Here is a 15,008-nt window from a genome sequence, read left to right as displayed (position 1 = left end):
AGAAGACATTTATGATTTAAAATATTAAGTCCATCACCTGAGAGAACAGTCTCAGCTCACGAGCACAGACACAATTTGCACTTCAGTAGTCTTCAATATTCTGTACCCAGGCTACTTCCTCGTTTGGTAATAAAATAATAAAACCTCTTGGCATAAATCTTAAAGTGGTGATTTGCTCACAATTGATCAAAGATTAAATTGCCACACAAAGTCATTTTACGTACAGCTCCTGCATGGACAGGGTGAGGTGGAGATGCTGGGTGTGTGTCTTTAAATAGCACACTGTGATGTCAGCAGAGTCCCCCTCTGTGTCATCTCTGTGACTTTGCTGCCATCTGTCCCACTTCAGAGCCATGGACTGGACACATCTTCTTCTGACCTCTGTCTGTCTGTCCTTTTTTAAATATATCTGTCTCTGTCAGTGTTCAGCTATTTACCTGACTGACGGTCAGTCTGTCTGTATAACTTTGTGTTCGGCCACTCATCCAGGTGTCATTATTTCCAACACCACTAGTGTCAAAGATGTATTGGCCTGTGCCAAGTTTGTATCTTTATATTTCTTCAACGGATTTCTTTATCATCTTACTTCTTAACTGTTTGTCTTGATTAGGTTTTAATCTGAAAGAATGAGAAACAGTTGTCAGATGTGGATGTTCAGAGCGCACATTCTGCAGGAGCGTCTGTACACGTGTATCTGAACATACTGCATGAAATAAACTTAGATCATGTGGGTGTGACTTTAATCAAACACAAACTGTGTGCACTTTCCTTTGCTCACATGGCAATGGTCCCGTTTCCATTTCCTCATTTAGCAATGGTCCCATGTGGCTCAGTCGGTAGAGTATGGTGCTTTCAACAGCAGAGTTTTGGGTTCAATTCCCATGGGGGACCATAACAGAAATGTACTCGCTCACTACTGTAAATGCTCTGGATAAGAGCATCTACTAAATGACTGTAACAATGTAATTTAGCCCTGTTCTCTCACTATTAAATGATACGCCGCACCTGTGAATTCTACATATCAGGCTTTCATGTGCTGCACATTTCATGTTTTTCCATTCCCGCTAAGCTTGTTTGGAGTGTGGATCTGTCTGTCGCCCACAGCCGCCCACTCTCCCCAACTCCAGGCTGACGTGTTCCTGTCTTCTTCTAGCGCTGTGTCTCTGTGTCGTGACAGCTCTCAGTTTTATCCTCCGCTCTGCACTACTGCCAATCTCTGCTCCCCTGGAATTAAAATTGTACCCCTCTCTCTTTCTTCACCGTCTCTCTCCCTCTCCTCAACATGTCTTCTCATTCTCTCTGTACTTGAGAGAAGCCTGCAGGAAGAGAGCTGTACGACAGAGAGAAAATACTGTAGTAGTTTCACTATTCTACTACTAATAACCTGTATTCAGGGCCAATTTTCCTGCCAGGTCATGTGGTCAGGAAAAACTTCTGTTGTGCACCGGTTTAGAATACTTAACACGAACATGCACACATCCCCTCTCCTTCATGCTCAGAGTTAACAGGGTTTCTGTAGTTGACTCAAAAATAACCACATGCCAAAGATCAATAGTTGAAATGAACTATAGAAAATAACATGTATTAAAAATAAGCCCAAAGGAGGGAGTAGGGCAGATGTATGTAGGAAGTGGATTTGTAAAATACTGAAGATCTATTCTGTTCTTGTGTTCTGGTTGTAACTACAGTGTGTGAGCATTAGGAATGAACTGTGTGGGAAGCAATGTGTGTGGGTTGTGGTGTGTTTTTTAAACACTTGAGAAAAAAACAAAATAATACAACTGTGTGTAAACCAGCACTTAGAAAGCCCTTTTACAGCCTGTCAAAAATAGTCAAAACATACTCCTGTATGAGTCCAAACTGAGCTCTAACATGTTGCTACTCATTAGATTAGCTACCAACTTCTGAAATGCATAGCTGTGAAAATATGAAAGTAAACTACATCTACAGTAATTAAAGGCATCAAGGCAGCTTGGTTTGACAGAAAACCAGTGTATGTACTGTATATCATTCCTATAAGAACTGAGTTTGATGTTCAAGTTGAAGGCCAGATTTGAAGGCGAGGTTCAGACTTGACTCTTCACAACAGTGTTTTTACTGCAACATAACTACTGTTTCAACTAGTACTAACCAGTGGGAACAGTTAGAAACCTTACTAAGTTCCTCTGATGGAAATCAAATAGGGAGAGAAAGCCACAAGCCACTATGAAATACCACAGTAAATCAGCTTTAGAAAAACAACAAAAACTATTTTAGAAGTTTCTTCTTTTTATGTACACATTTATATATTTATACACTGTACAGATAAAAAAAAAATGCTTGAAATATAAGATTGTGCACCCCACAGATGTGTGACTAAAGAGAGAACAGAAGAGAGCAAGAAATGGGACAAAGGGATGTCAAGGACATACAGATATCAACATCCCCAATTAACACTGATTAGTTTTTACATACACAATTTTCATTTATCCTTTATACAATGTCACAAAATCCTGGCCTGTTTTGGACAATCCTCCTCGTATCTCCACCAATATCTGTGTAGAGAGCCCTAATCAGACATTTAGGGTGATTTCAATCTGAGTGAACACTGATCAGTTTTCAGATTTATTTAGATCTGTGTTTTGAATTGTTACTGGGCTTTTCTAGAGCCAAGGAAGGACTCTACAAAGAATCCCAGCTCAATGCCTCAGAGGCAAATGGACCATACCTGGCTTCCTATTTTATTTTCAGACAAATAATTCATTTTCACCTGAATCGTGCCATTTTATCTGTGTTTCCTATTCTGGCTGATCTTTTCAATTTAATGCTGCATCTGATGCATAATGATGTATCGTTTGCGTGTGTGCTCAGTATGAGGCAGGGAGGTGACTGTTCCCAGTTATTTTAGAAACAGGTAGGTGCTCTGCTATGTTCTGCTCTGCCTGGAGAGATGGCAGTGATGCAAATGAGGTGATGATCATTGTCTGTCTCACCTTTTCTCTGTGACACTTGGGGAGTGAGAGCATATGGAGGAGAGAGGGGAGGGGTGTTGTTTAAGAGCACCTTGTGCCAAAAAGCATGTGTGTCACAGTGGGGTTTTGAAGTACGTCAGCACTGACGTCTGGAGACCTCGCCTGTCTTAGTGTCTGTGTGTTGGGCCAGACCTAGAGCGGAGGGACAGTGTGTTGGGCCAGACCTAGAGTGGAGGGACAGTGTGTTGGGCCAGACCTAGAGCGGAGGGACAGTGTGTTGGGCCAGACGTAGAGCGGAGGGACAGCGTGTTGGGCCAGACCTAGAGCGGAGGGACAGTGTGTTGGGCCAGACCTAGAGCGGAGGGACAGTGTGTTGGGCCAGACGTAGAGCGGAGGGACAGCGTGTTGGGCCAGACCTAGAGCGGAGGGACAGTGTGTTGGGCCAGACCTAGAGCGGAGGGACAGTGTGTTGGGCCAGACGTAGAGCGGAGGGACAGTGTGTTGGGCCAGACGTAGAGCAGAGGGACAGTGTGTTGGGCCAGACCTAGAGGGGAGGGACAGTGTGTTGGGCCAGACGTAGAGCGGAGGGACAGTGTGTTGGGCCAGACCTAGAGGGGAGGGACAGTGTGTTGGGCCAGACCTAGAGCGGAGGGACAGTGTGTTGGGCCAGACGTAGAGGGGAGGGACAGTGTGTTGGGCCAGACCTAGAGCGGAGGGACAGTGTTTTGGGCCAGACCTAGAGGGGAGAGACAGTGTGTTGGGCCAGACCTAGAGCGGAGGGACAGTGTGTTGGGCCAGACCTAGAGGGGAGGGACAGTGTGTTGGGCCAGACCTAGAGCGGAGGGACAGTGTGTTGGGCCAGACGTAGAGTGGAGGGACAGCGTGTTGGGCCAGACGTAGAGCGGAGGTATAGTGTGTTGGGCCAGACGTAGAGGGGAGGGACAGTGTGTTGGGCCAGACCTAGAGCGGAGGGACAGTGTGTTGGGCCAGACCTAGAGGGGAGGGACAGCGTGTTGGGCCAGACCTAGAGCGGAGGTATAGTGTGTTGGGCCAGACGTAGAGGGGAGGGACAGCGTGTTGGGTCAGACGTAGAGGGGAGGGACAGCGTGTTGGGCCCGACCTAGAGCGGAGGTATAGTGTGTTGGGCCAGACGTAGAGGGGAGGGACAGCGTGTTGGGCCAGACCTAGAGCGGAGGTATAGTGTGTTGGGCCAGACGTAGAGGGGAGGGACAGCGTGTTGGGTCAGACGTAGAGGGGAGGGACAGCGTGTTGGGTCAGACGTAGAGGGGAGGGACAGCGTGTTGGGTCAGATGTAGAGGGGAGGGACAGCGTGTTGGGCCCGACCTAGAGCGGAGGGACAGTATTTTGGGCCAGACGTAGAGGGGAGGGACAGCGTGTTGGGTCAGACGTAGAGGGGAGGGACAGTGTGTTGGGCCAGACCTAGAGCGGAGGGACAGCGTGTTGGGCCAGACGTAGAGGGGAGGGACAGTGTGTTGGGCCAGACCTAGAGCGGAGGGACAGCGTGTTGGGCCAGACGTAGAGCGGAGGGACAGGGTGTTGGGCCAGTCCTAGAGCGGAGGGACAGGGTGTTGGGCCAGACATAGAGCGGAGGGACAGCGTGTTGGGTCAGACGTAGAGGGGAGGGACAGTGTGTTGGGCCAGACCTAGTGCAGAGGGACAGCGTGTTGGGTCAGACGTAGAGGGGAGGGACAGTGTGTTGGGCCAGACGTAGAGCGGAGGGACAGCGTGTTGGGTCAGATGTAGAGGGGAGGGACAGGGTGTTGGGCCAGACCTAGAGCGGAGGGACAGCGTGTTGGGTCAGACGTAGAGGGGAGGGACAGTGTGTTGGGCCAGACGTAGAGCGGAGGGACAGCGTGTTGGGTCAGATGTAGAGGGGAGGGACAGCGTGTTGGGCCCGACCTAGAGCGGAGGGACAGTATTTTGGGCTAGACGTAGAGGGGAGGGACAGCGTGTTGGGTCAGACGTAGAGGGGAGGGACAGTGTGTTGGGCCAGACCTAGAGCGGAGGGACAGCGTGTTGGGCCAGACGTAGAGCGGAGGGACAGCGTGTTGGGCCAGACGTAGAGCGGAGGGACAGGGTGTTGGGCCAGTCCTAGAGCGGAGGGACAGTATTTTGGGCTAGACGTAGAGGGGAGGGACAGCGTGTTGGGTCAGATGTAGAGGGGAGGGACAGTGTGTTGGGCCAGTCCTAGAGCGGAGGGACAGCGTGTTGGGCCAGTCCTAGAGGGGAGGGACAGGGTGTTGGGCCAGACCTAGAGCGGAGGGACAGCGTGTTGGGCCAGACCTAGTGCGGAGGGACAGCGTGTTGGGTCAGACGTAGAGGGGAGGGACAGTGTGTTGGGCCAGACGTAGAGCGGAGGGACAGCGTGTTGGGTCAGATGTAGAGGGGAGGGACAGGGTGTTGGGCCAGACCTAGAGGGGAGGGACAGCGTGTTGGGCCAGACCTAGAGCGGAGGTATAGTGTGTTGGGCCAGACGTAGAGGGGAGGGACAGCGTGTTGGGTCAGACGTAGAGGGGAGGGACAGCGTGTTGGGTCAGACGTAGAGGGGAGGGACAGCGTGTTGGGTCAGATGTAGAGGGGAGGGACAGCGTGTTGGGCCCGACCTAGAGCGGAGGGACAGTATTTTGGGCCAGACGTAGAGGGGAGGGACAGCGTGTTGGGTCAGACGTAGAGGGGAGGGACAGTGTGTTGGGCCAGACCTAGAGCGGAGGGACAGCGTGTTGGGCCAGACGTAGAGGGGAGGGACAGTGTGTTGGGCCAGACCTAGAGCGGAGGGACAGCGTGTTGGGTCAGACGTAGAGCGGAGGGACAGGGTGTTGGGCCAGTCCTAGAGCGGAGGGACAGGGTGTTGGGCCAGACCTAGAGCGGAGGGACAGCGTGTTGGGTCAGACGTAGAGGGGAGGGACAGTGTGTTGGGCCAGACCTAGTGCGGAGGGACAGCGTGTTGGGTCAGACGTAGAGGGGAGGGACAGTGTGTTGGGCCAGACGTAGAGCGGAGGGACAGCGTGTTGGGTCAGATGTAGAGGGGAGGGACAGGGTGTTGGGCCAGACCTAGAGCGGAGGGACAGCGTGTTGGGTCAGATGTAGAGGGGAGGGACAGTGTGTTGGGCCAGACGTAGAGCGGAGGGACAGCGTGTTGGGTCAGATGTAGAGGGGAGGGACAGCGTGTTGGGCCCGACCTAGAGCGGAGGGACAGTATTTTGGGCTAGACGTAGAGGGGAGGGACAGCGTGTTGGGTCAGACGTAGAGGGGAGGGACAGTGTGTTGGGCCAGACCTAGAGCGGAGGGACAGCGTGTTGGGCCAGACGTAGAGGGGAGGGACAGTGTGTTGGGCCAGACCTAGAGCGGAGGGACAGCGTGTTGGGCCAGACGTAGAGCGGAGGGACAGGGTGTTGGGCCAGTCCTAGAGCGGAGGGACAGTATTTTGGGCTAGACGTAGAGGGGAGGGACAGCGTGTTGGGTCAGACGTAGAGGGGAGGGACAGTGTGTTGGGCCAGTCCTAGAGCGGAGGGACAGCGTGTTGGGCCAGTCCTAGAGGGGAGGGACAGGGTGTTGGGCCAGACCTAGAGCGGAGGGACAGCGTGTTGGGCCAGTCCTAGAGCGGAGGGACAGATTGTTTGGCCAGACCTAGAGCGGAGGGACAGCGTGTTGGGCCAGTCCTAGAGCGGAGGGACAGCGTGTTGGGCCAGACCTAGAGCGGAGGGACAGTGTGTTGTGGTTCTGTAAGCCACCTATTAAATGATACTGAGTGAACAGTCCCTCTGCCCAACAGAAGAGGGCTAGAATAGAATATGCTGTATGTGGTATTGTCAGATGTAATGAGCTCCCCTCTCCCTTGTCTTTCCTTCTCTCTTCATGTCTATGGCCCCCTCCCCAACCAACCCATAAAACCCCAACAAATAGAAAGTAGACACATGCCCTTTGTCACGTTCCAACATCCCAGTAATCATTAGCGTCTTCTTCTTAGCGATCAGCGACAACATAAATAATTAACTGAACATCTAAATTACTTTATACAGAATAAAAACAGCCCAAAAAACAGATTCGATATTAAGAAAATGAAAATGGCAAAAGTGAACACCGAGCACACATACATACACCGTAAATACAAACACACAAACTAACAGTCAGATGTTGACACACTCATACACACATTGCAAACACACACACACACACATTCAGTAGACACAAATAAAACAGTCAAATGTAAACAGAAAATAGGTTTAGTTTATATTATTACTCTTGTAGCTATCCTTCAGCCCACTGTGTGATGAGAGAGAGACTTAAGCTTGGAACAGGTCACACCAGGATGACATCAGGAGCAGGACAGAGCAGAGGGGGTCTGGCCAGTAATGGAACAGCCTGGTCCTGAAGACCCACTAACACCCTAACTATCTAACATCAGGAGCAGGACAGAGCAGAGGGGGTTTGGTCTGTAATGGAACAGCCCTGGTCCTGAAGACCCACAAACACCCTAACTATCTAACATCAGGAGCAGGACAGAGCAGAGGGGGTTTGTCTGTAATGAAACAGCCCTGGTCCTGAAGACCCACGAACACCCTAACTATCTAACATCTGGAGCAGGACAGAGCAGAGGGGGTCTGGCCAGTAATAGAACAGCCGTGGTCCTGAAGACCCACTAACACCCTAACTATCTAACATCTGGAGCAGGACAGAGCAGAGGGGGTCTGGCCAGTAATGGAACAGCCGTGGTCCTGAAGACCCACGAACACCCTAACTATCTAACATCTGGAGCAGGACAGAGCAGAGGGGGTCTGGCCAGTAATGGAACAGCCGTGGTCCTGAAGACCCACGAACACCCTAACTATCTAACATCTGGAGCAGGACAGAGCAGAGGGGGTCTGGCCAGTAATGGAACAGCCGTGGTCCTGAAGACCCACGAACACCCTAACTATCTAACATCTGGAGCAGGACAGAGCAGAGGGGGTCTGGCCAGTAATGGAACAGCCGTGGTCCTGAAGACCCACGAACACCCTAACTATCTAACATCTGGAGCAGGACAGAGCAGAGGGGGTCTGGCCAGTAATGGAACAGCCATGGCCCTGAAGACCTACTAACACCCTAACTATCTAACATCTGGAGCAGGACAGAGCAGAGGGGGTCTGGCCAGTAATGGAACAGCCATGGTCCTGAAGACCCACTAACACCCTAACTATCTAACATCTGGAGCAGGACAGAGCAGAGGGGGTTTGGTCTGTAATGGAACAGCCCTGGTCCTGAAGACCCACTAACACCCTAACTATCTAACATCAGGAGCAGGACAGAGTAGAGGGGGTTTGGCCAGTAATGGAACAGCCCTGGTCCTGAAGACCCACTAACACCCTAACTATCTAACATCTGGAGCAGGACAGAGCAGAGGGGGTTTGGTCTGTAATGGAACAGCCCTGGTCCTGAAGACCCACTAACACCCTAACTATCTAACATCAGGAGCAGGACAGAGCAGAGGGGGTTTGGTCTGTAATGGAACAGCCGTGGTCCTGAAGACCCACTAACACCCTAACTATCTAACATCTGGAGCAGGACAGAGCAGAGGGGGTTTGGTCTGTAATGGAACAGCCATGGTCCTGAAGACCCACTAACACCCTAACTATCTAACATCAGGAGCAGGACAGAGCAGAGGGGGTCTGGCCAGTAATGGAACAGCCATGGTCCTGAAGACCCACTAACACCCTAACTATCTAACATCAGGAGCAGGACAGAGCAGAGGGGGTCTGGCCAGTAATGGAACAGCCATGGTCCTGAAGACCCACTAACACCCTAACTATCTAACATCAGGAGCAGGACAGAGCAGAGGGGGTTTGGTCTGTAATGGAACAGCCCTGGTCCTGAAGACCCACTAACACCCTAACTATCTAACATCAGGAGCAGGACAGAGCAGAGGGGGTCTGGCCAGTAATGGAACAGCCATGGTCCTGAAGACCCACTAACACCCTAACTATCTAACATCAGGAGCAGGACAGAGCAGAGGGGGTTTGGCCAGTAATGGAACAGACTAACTGACGTAACAGACACACATTCCAATAGACAGGCAGAATTACAAAGACAAACAAGTAACGTTATAAACCTTGATGGGGACAAGATCATTTGGCTTAGTCCTCCATTATAAACTAAACTGACTTGGTTGGGAGAGGGGCATTTATTTATGGTTATCTGCAGTGGATGATGCAATTGAGAGAAAGCAGCTCAGATGAAGACTGGTGGTTCATGTCAACTTCCTCCTCTGCTTACCGTTCCACACCAGGTAGCAGGCACTACCCTACAGACTGTACCCCTCTCTCTCTGTCACTGCTTAGCTGCTGTGACCTCTCCAAGTCTTCAAACATATCCAGTAGAATACTGATGATTATTATTGTCATTATTATTATCAGTAATATTGTTGTTATTCATTTGCAGTGCAAGCCCAATACTTTCACACACCTGCACTCGCATTCACGCTCTAACTTTCACTGACGCACACGCACGCACGCACGCACGCACGCACACACGCACGCACGCACGCACGCACACACGCACACACACACACACACACACACACACACACACACACAGAGAGAATACGACAGAATAATAGCTGTCTTTTTGCTTCTATTTACTGTCTCTGGAAGAACATTTTGATTGGTCTCTTTAGGCTTTTTAAAAACAAAACACAACATTGATGACTTTACTCTTTTTCTGTCATTATTCTTTTTTTTCTCTCCAGAAAATAGGAACGTCTTTTTACATTTCCCCCATGGACCAGTGTAAATGATCAGTCATTTTCTCCTTTTTTCATCTAGAACTTCATTTGGAGTTACAGCACATCACCCACAGCACACACAGACAACAAGGGGGTCCAGCCAGGGAAGAATCACCACAGTGGTGGGAGAGAAAGAGATCAGAGATGATGAACGGGGTGGAGTGACAGTGTCACGTCTAATTCCATTATCATCCAGACAGTCCATCCCTCGTCTATTCCATTGGTTTGCCTCTCTCTCTCTCTATCGATCCTTCCTGTTATATTCTCTGTGTGTTTGCAGAAGGGAACGGACAAAAGGGTCAACGTGGGAAGCAAAAATCAATAATGAACAGCCAACCACATCGCTTCTGACGACAGAGAGAGCAGTGATTAGGGAGAGAAGAAGCCTCCCCTCACTGCCACAGGAGAACGATGGAGAGACACAGGATGAATGGTGGAACTGGATTCCTGGGGCTCACCCTAGGGCTGGCAGAGTGTGCTGCTCCAGAGTAAAACAGAGTAAAGGTGGACCAAGGAGAAAAAAACAACGGTTGAGAGAAAACTTAAAAGCAACAAGACTCAGAAAGGACCCGGCTTAACAGAGGGGAGTAGAGGAAGGAGAAGTTCATTAGGGATCTGAGAGAGGACAGGCAGGAGGAGAGGGTGGATGCGTTGGATGGCTATTTGTACCCATGTTCTGCAGCGAGTCAGCCTTGTGCATGACGATAGGGTGGGAGGGCAGGGCAGGGCAGGGGGCTGGGATGGTCTGGGTGGACGTGACTGGACCTACAGTATCAGGCCTTGAGGGCATGCCACTGCTGCACGGCATTACGAGGTTTACCCATCATGTCCTTCCAGTGCTTCACCTCCGCTGGACCACTCTTCCACGAGAGATAGATCTGAGAGAGAGAGCAAGAGGGAGGGTGGGAAGAAAGAGAGGAAGAGAAGGGGAGGAAGGGAGGAGGAGAGAGAGATGGAGTGAAAGAGAGCGAGGGGGGTGAGATGGATAAGCAGGATATCTGACGTCACAGAGATCGATATTACTCATACTCAAACAGAGAGAGGTAAACTAAACTCTCTGAAGTCTGGAGTGTCCCTGCTGTTACCATAAAGCTTGCCAATCACCCTAATCTGAACTTAATTCATATCGGGAGCTGAGGAGAGTCATTAAGATGAAACAGCTGTTTTACTCTCAGCAATTTTCAGAGCAGGGGAAACAGGGGGAAAGATTTGTGTGAGAATGAGACTTATGTTTAGACAGAGAGATGGAGGCTCCCAAGCAAGCCGCAGCTGTGTTTTACTGCTGGTGATTAGACTGTGGGTGAAAGGGCCAGCGCCTGTGATGAGGCGTGTTTGGTTTACTGAGGGGTCACTATCAGACACTGGATCCATAGTAAGGAAGCCTGTATGAGGGTTACAGTGTGTCAGAAAATCAATGAGATAGTGCCTCTGTGTGCCACAAACAAACCACACAATCAATGGATATCAATCTCACTGTGTCAGTATGTAAGAGCAATCTTGAGACAGTGACTGTTAATGTGTCTTTGTGTTAGTGTGTGTGAGAGCAGGATCATTGTGTGTGTGTGAGTGTGTGTGTGTGTGTGTGTATGTATGTGTGCGTGTGCATGTGTGTGTGTGTGTCTCAGTATGTGCCAGCAGGGGTCAGTGTGGACTGGTGATGTACGTGGCTGGTGGTCTGGGCGTTACGAGGGGGCGGTACCTTGCCGATGACATCGTTGCGACTGAGCTTGTCCTTGTCCATGACGGTGATGATGATGGTGGTCTCTCGGAGCACGTGGGCGGGGACGTCGAAGGGGAAGGACTCGTTGAACACGGGGTTCAGACAGCACTTCATTGTCACCGTCTTCTTCTTCTCCACACGCTTGTCCTTGTGCATCAGCCACAGCTTCACATAGGGATCTGACGGGGGAGAAACATCACTTAAACACAGAGGTTACATCACTTAAACACAGAGGTTGCATCCCAAATGGCGCCCTAATCCCAATGCAGTACACTTATTTTGACCAGGGCTCATAGAAAGTAGTGCACTATTTAGGGAATAGGGTGTCATTTGGGATGCCGATTGAATGGAGAGATACTGAAACCACATTGACACATGTTAAGGTAGACAGACTGTAGCACAGGAAACAGGTGATGACAGAGTACTATATGTACTGTACCGGAGGTGCCTCCAATGTCCATGGCTTTGAGGTTGCGGGCTTTGATGATGGTCACAGTGATGGTGTTGGCTTGAGGGTTGTAGCACAGGGACACCAGCAGGTCTCCTCGACTCCCCTGAGAAACACAATGACATCACCACTCACCAACCCTCTCACTCCCTCCATCCCCTCTACCCCCTTCTGTCTCCCAGTCATCCCTCCTTCTCCTTGCTCCCTCTCTCCACCCCTCCCCTCATCTCCCCTCCTCCCCTGTCCCTCTGCAACTGTCCTAGTCTGTGTGTGTACATTACTCACGCTTCCATCGCTGCAGGGCTTCAGCTCCTTCCAGTAGGTCTGCTGGTTGCCCAGGTCCACCTTGTTAAGGGGAATGGACACCTCCCCGATGGGGTCGTTCCTGCTGAAACGATCGTAATCCAGCACCTGCATATAGAGGGTCCTCTGGATCACCTTCTCATAGGGGAACCCTGGGGGGAACAGACAGATACATATACAGACAGATAAGGGGCTGATATGTGCTGGACAGAGATTTAAGGAGTACTCTTTAAGACTTTATACAGGATAACCAATAGCCATAAAGTCTAGTTATGTGTATAGATGTGTTTTTTATAATGTGCAGTAGTTGTACTGTAGCTTTTAAAAAAATGTTTATTTAACATTTATTTAACTTGGCACGTCAGTTAAGAACAAATTCTTATTTATAATGACTGTCTACCAGGGAACAGTGGGTTAACTGCCTTGTTCAGGGGCAGAACAACAGGTTTTTACCTTGTCAGCTCAGGGATTCAATCCAGCAACCTTTTGGTTATTGGCCCAACACTCTAACCACTAGGCTACCTGCCACCCCGCTAGAGTATCTGTGTGTCCCAAATGGCACCCTATTCCCTATGTAGTGCACTACTTTTGACCAGGACCCATAGGGCTTTGGACAAAAGTAGTGCACTATATATGGAATAGGGCGCCATTAGGTATGCAGCCTCTGTGTGCAGGGTGATTTCACAGTCTGACCTTCAAACAGGAAGGTCTCGTTCCAGCGAGGGTTGAGGTTCTTCCTCTTGACCTTGGTCTCCAGCTTGTGCTTCTTGTCAGGTAGCAGGTAGAGTTTGACGAAGGGGTCTGAGGTGCCAGAGAAGTCCTTGGCGGGGAGCTCCTGGCCCGTGAGGATCTTGACGGTCAGGGTGGAGTCCTGGAAGCTGTAGCCCACACTGAACTGAATCCGGCCCAGCTTCTCAACCACAGGCCCTTCTGTGTCCTCTTCTGAGCCTGGAGAGAGCTGGGAGAGAACAGCAGCAGAGAACTCTAATATTTATCCAGTCTATACGATGGTAGAATCGCAATTGCATACTCCTTGTGTCCTCTCTCCTCGACTCCTACTCAAAACATATTGGAGAAGGTCAGAGGGGATGGATCTCTGGCACTCTCATTCAATGGGTTTTGAGAAGGAGGCGAGGAGAAAGAGAGAGGATGCGAGGACTATGCAATTGAGATTCTCCCTATGTACACTCAACAACCCTCATCCCACTAGCCCCACCCTTTCCCAGCATGGAACACACAGATCAAACACTCAGGGACATGGACACCCAAGGTGAACAAGGAGCTTTGTTTCTCATCCACAAGGGGGCAGTCAAACAGCACTGGAACTCACGCGCAATGCCGCCATCATGCTAGCCTAACGTTCAGATAATGTTATGTCATATGTCTGGGCTTTACTAAGCGATAAGGGAGGGAGCAATGGGGGAGAAGGTATATCAGGAGATGAGAGGCAGGAGATATTCTGTGAGTAGAGAGACCCCCTGCCTAACTGGAGCTGGGCCCCGAGGGAGGGAAGGAAATGCAGTTAAAAGGCTGCTATCTGATAGAGAGGGACCAGAGGCTTGGCCCAAGGTGCAGTTCCTGGAATTTAATCTCACATTCTGTATTCTCTCCCACACATCTCGCTGTTGCTCTACCTTTCCGTTCTAAATCTGATCATCTCTCCTCCTTCACTCTCTTGGTGTCTGATGTCTGTCTGTCTTTCAAACACACACATGCACACACAGACTTACACACATGGACGCATGAATGCACACACCGGCTTTCAGACAGCTCTCTCCTGAAATCTGTCCCACCTACAGTTGTCAACAATTTTTCAGGGTCAATCTGTTTTTTCCTCATTTTTATTTATACTTTTTGCCCAATCGCTTCGCCTGAAACCCACATAACCCACATAGATACAGAACCTCCACAAAATACAGCCACATACTGAGCCCACCTACACTATACACATCTCTCTGACGTAGCTGGCCAGCTTACACAAGATTTGATTCTGGGTACCGGGATTAATGAATTTATCTCACTTTTGTAAACGCACATAAAACTCCTAAACACCTGCATAGGTAGTATCACAATACAAATGTGCCTCAGTGATATTTGTTTTTTTTAAATAGTTATTAACTAGGCCTAGTGAAAGTCTTCGACCCACATAGTGAAGTGAGAGACCAGAGATGGAAAGAGCCCGTGTCCAACTGCAGGTCTGATCCAACTGACAGGCCCTGTTGGCTCCCCCTCAAAGTGAAAGTATCATCATTAAGCATCATCGGGACCTCCATAACGCAGACGTGCAACCCACATAATAACACAGGCCCATCCCCCACCCGCGCCCTGTCCACCCAGCACTCACAGCACTGTGTTCGCAGCGTAATTACCAGCTTTTGCTGAACAAAGCATATTCTACTGAGTTTCCCCTTTGTGATAGCCAAGCTGGGTTGGGAAATGTCATGTAATTAGCACGTTTTGTCATTTAAGACATCTTGCAAATCTAAATGCTGCTACAAGTGGGTGGCGGTGGGCAAACCCAGACATGTAGAGAGGAGTACAGATGAACAATCATTAACACAGACAGACAGGAAGAGAGCGGATTTCCTTACCATGTGAATGTCGCTGGTGGTGACAGAGTTGGCCAGGTCTGTGACGGAGGAGTTCCCGAGGCGGCCTGCTTCATCTGGGGTCTGGCTTCCAGGTTTACACAGGCTCCTGCTGGGGGGGGGGCAGAGACACAGTCAGGACGGACACTGAGAGAGAGGCCAATGGAGCACTAGGAGAATCCTGCTTCTGAAGACAAAGAGCCAGCCTCAGCTCTGTGAT

At 50.2% G+C, this 15,008-nt stretch overlaps 1 protein-coding gene across 3 annotated transcripts in view; it reads right to left on the bottom strand.

Moving 5' to 3' along the window:
* Positions 1-2,248: 2,248 nt before the first annotated feature.
* The window catches only part of LOC110506662 (synaptotagmin-7), a 116,295-nt gene continuing 103,535 nt past the window's right edge, over positions 2,249-15,008 (bottom strand). For 2 of the 3 annotated variants that reach the window (XM_036964585.1, XM_036964587.1), the window contains exons 7-12: positions 14,792-14,900; positions 12,894-13,158; positions 12,183-12,352; positions 11,889-12,003; positions 11,429-11,628; positions 2,249-10,607 (exon numbers count right to left, since the gene is read on the bottom strand). In XM_036964585.1, the coding sequence (XP_036820480.1) occupies positions 10,503-10,607; positions 11,429-11,628; positions 11,889-12,003; positions 12,183-12,352; positions 12,894-13,158; positions 14,792-14,900 (964 nt within the window). In that variant the 3' untranslated portion in view covers positions 2,249-10,502. The remainder of the gene's footprint in view (positions 10,608-11,428; positions 11,629-11,888; positions 12,004-12,182; positions 12,353-12,893; positions 13,159-14,791; positions 14,901-15,008) is intronic. The other variant, XM_036964586.1, reaches the window with a different exon arrangement.

This window comes from Oncorhynchus mykiss, chromosome 26 (genome assembly GCF_013265735.2).
Source record: "Oncorhynchus mykiss isolate Arlee chromosome 26, USDA_OmykA_1.1, whole genome shotgun sequence".
In the NCBI taxonomy this organism is placed as follows: domain Eukaryota; kingdom Metazoa; phylum Chordata; class Actinopteri; order Salmoniformes; family Salmonidae; genus Oncorhynchus; species Oncorhynchus mykiss.
The sequence above is the reverse complement of the archived record's forward strand: the minus strand, read 5'-3'. Positions and strand labels throughout refer to the sequence as shown.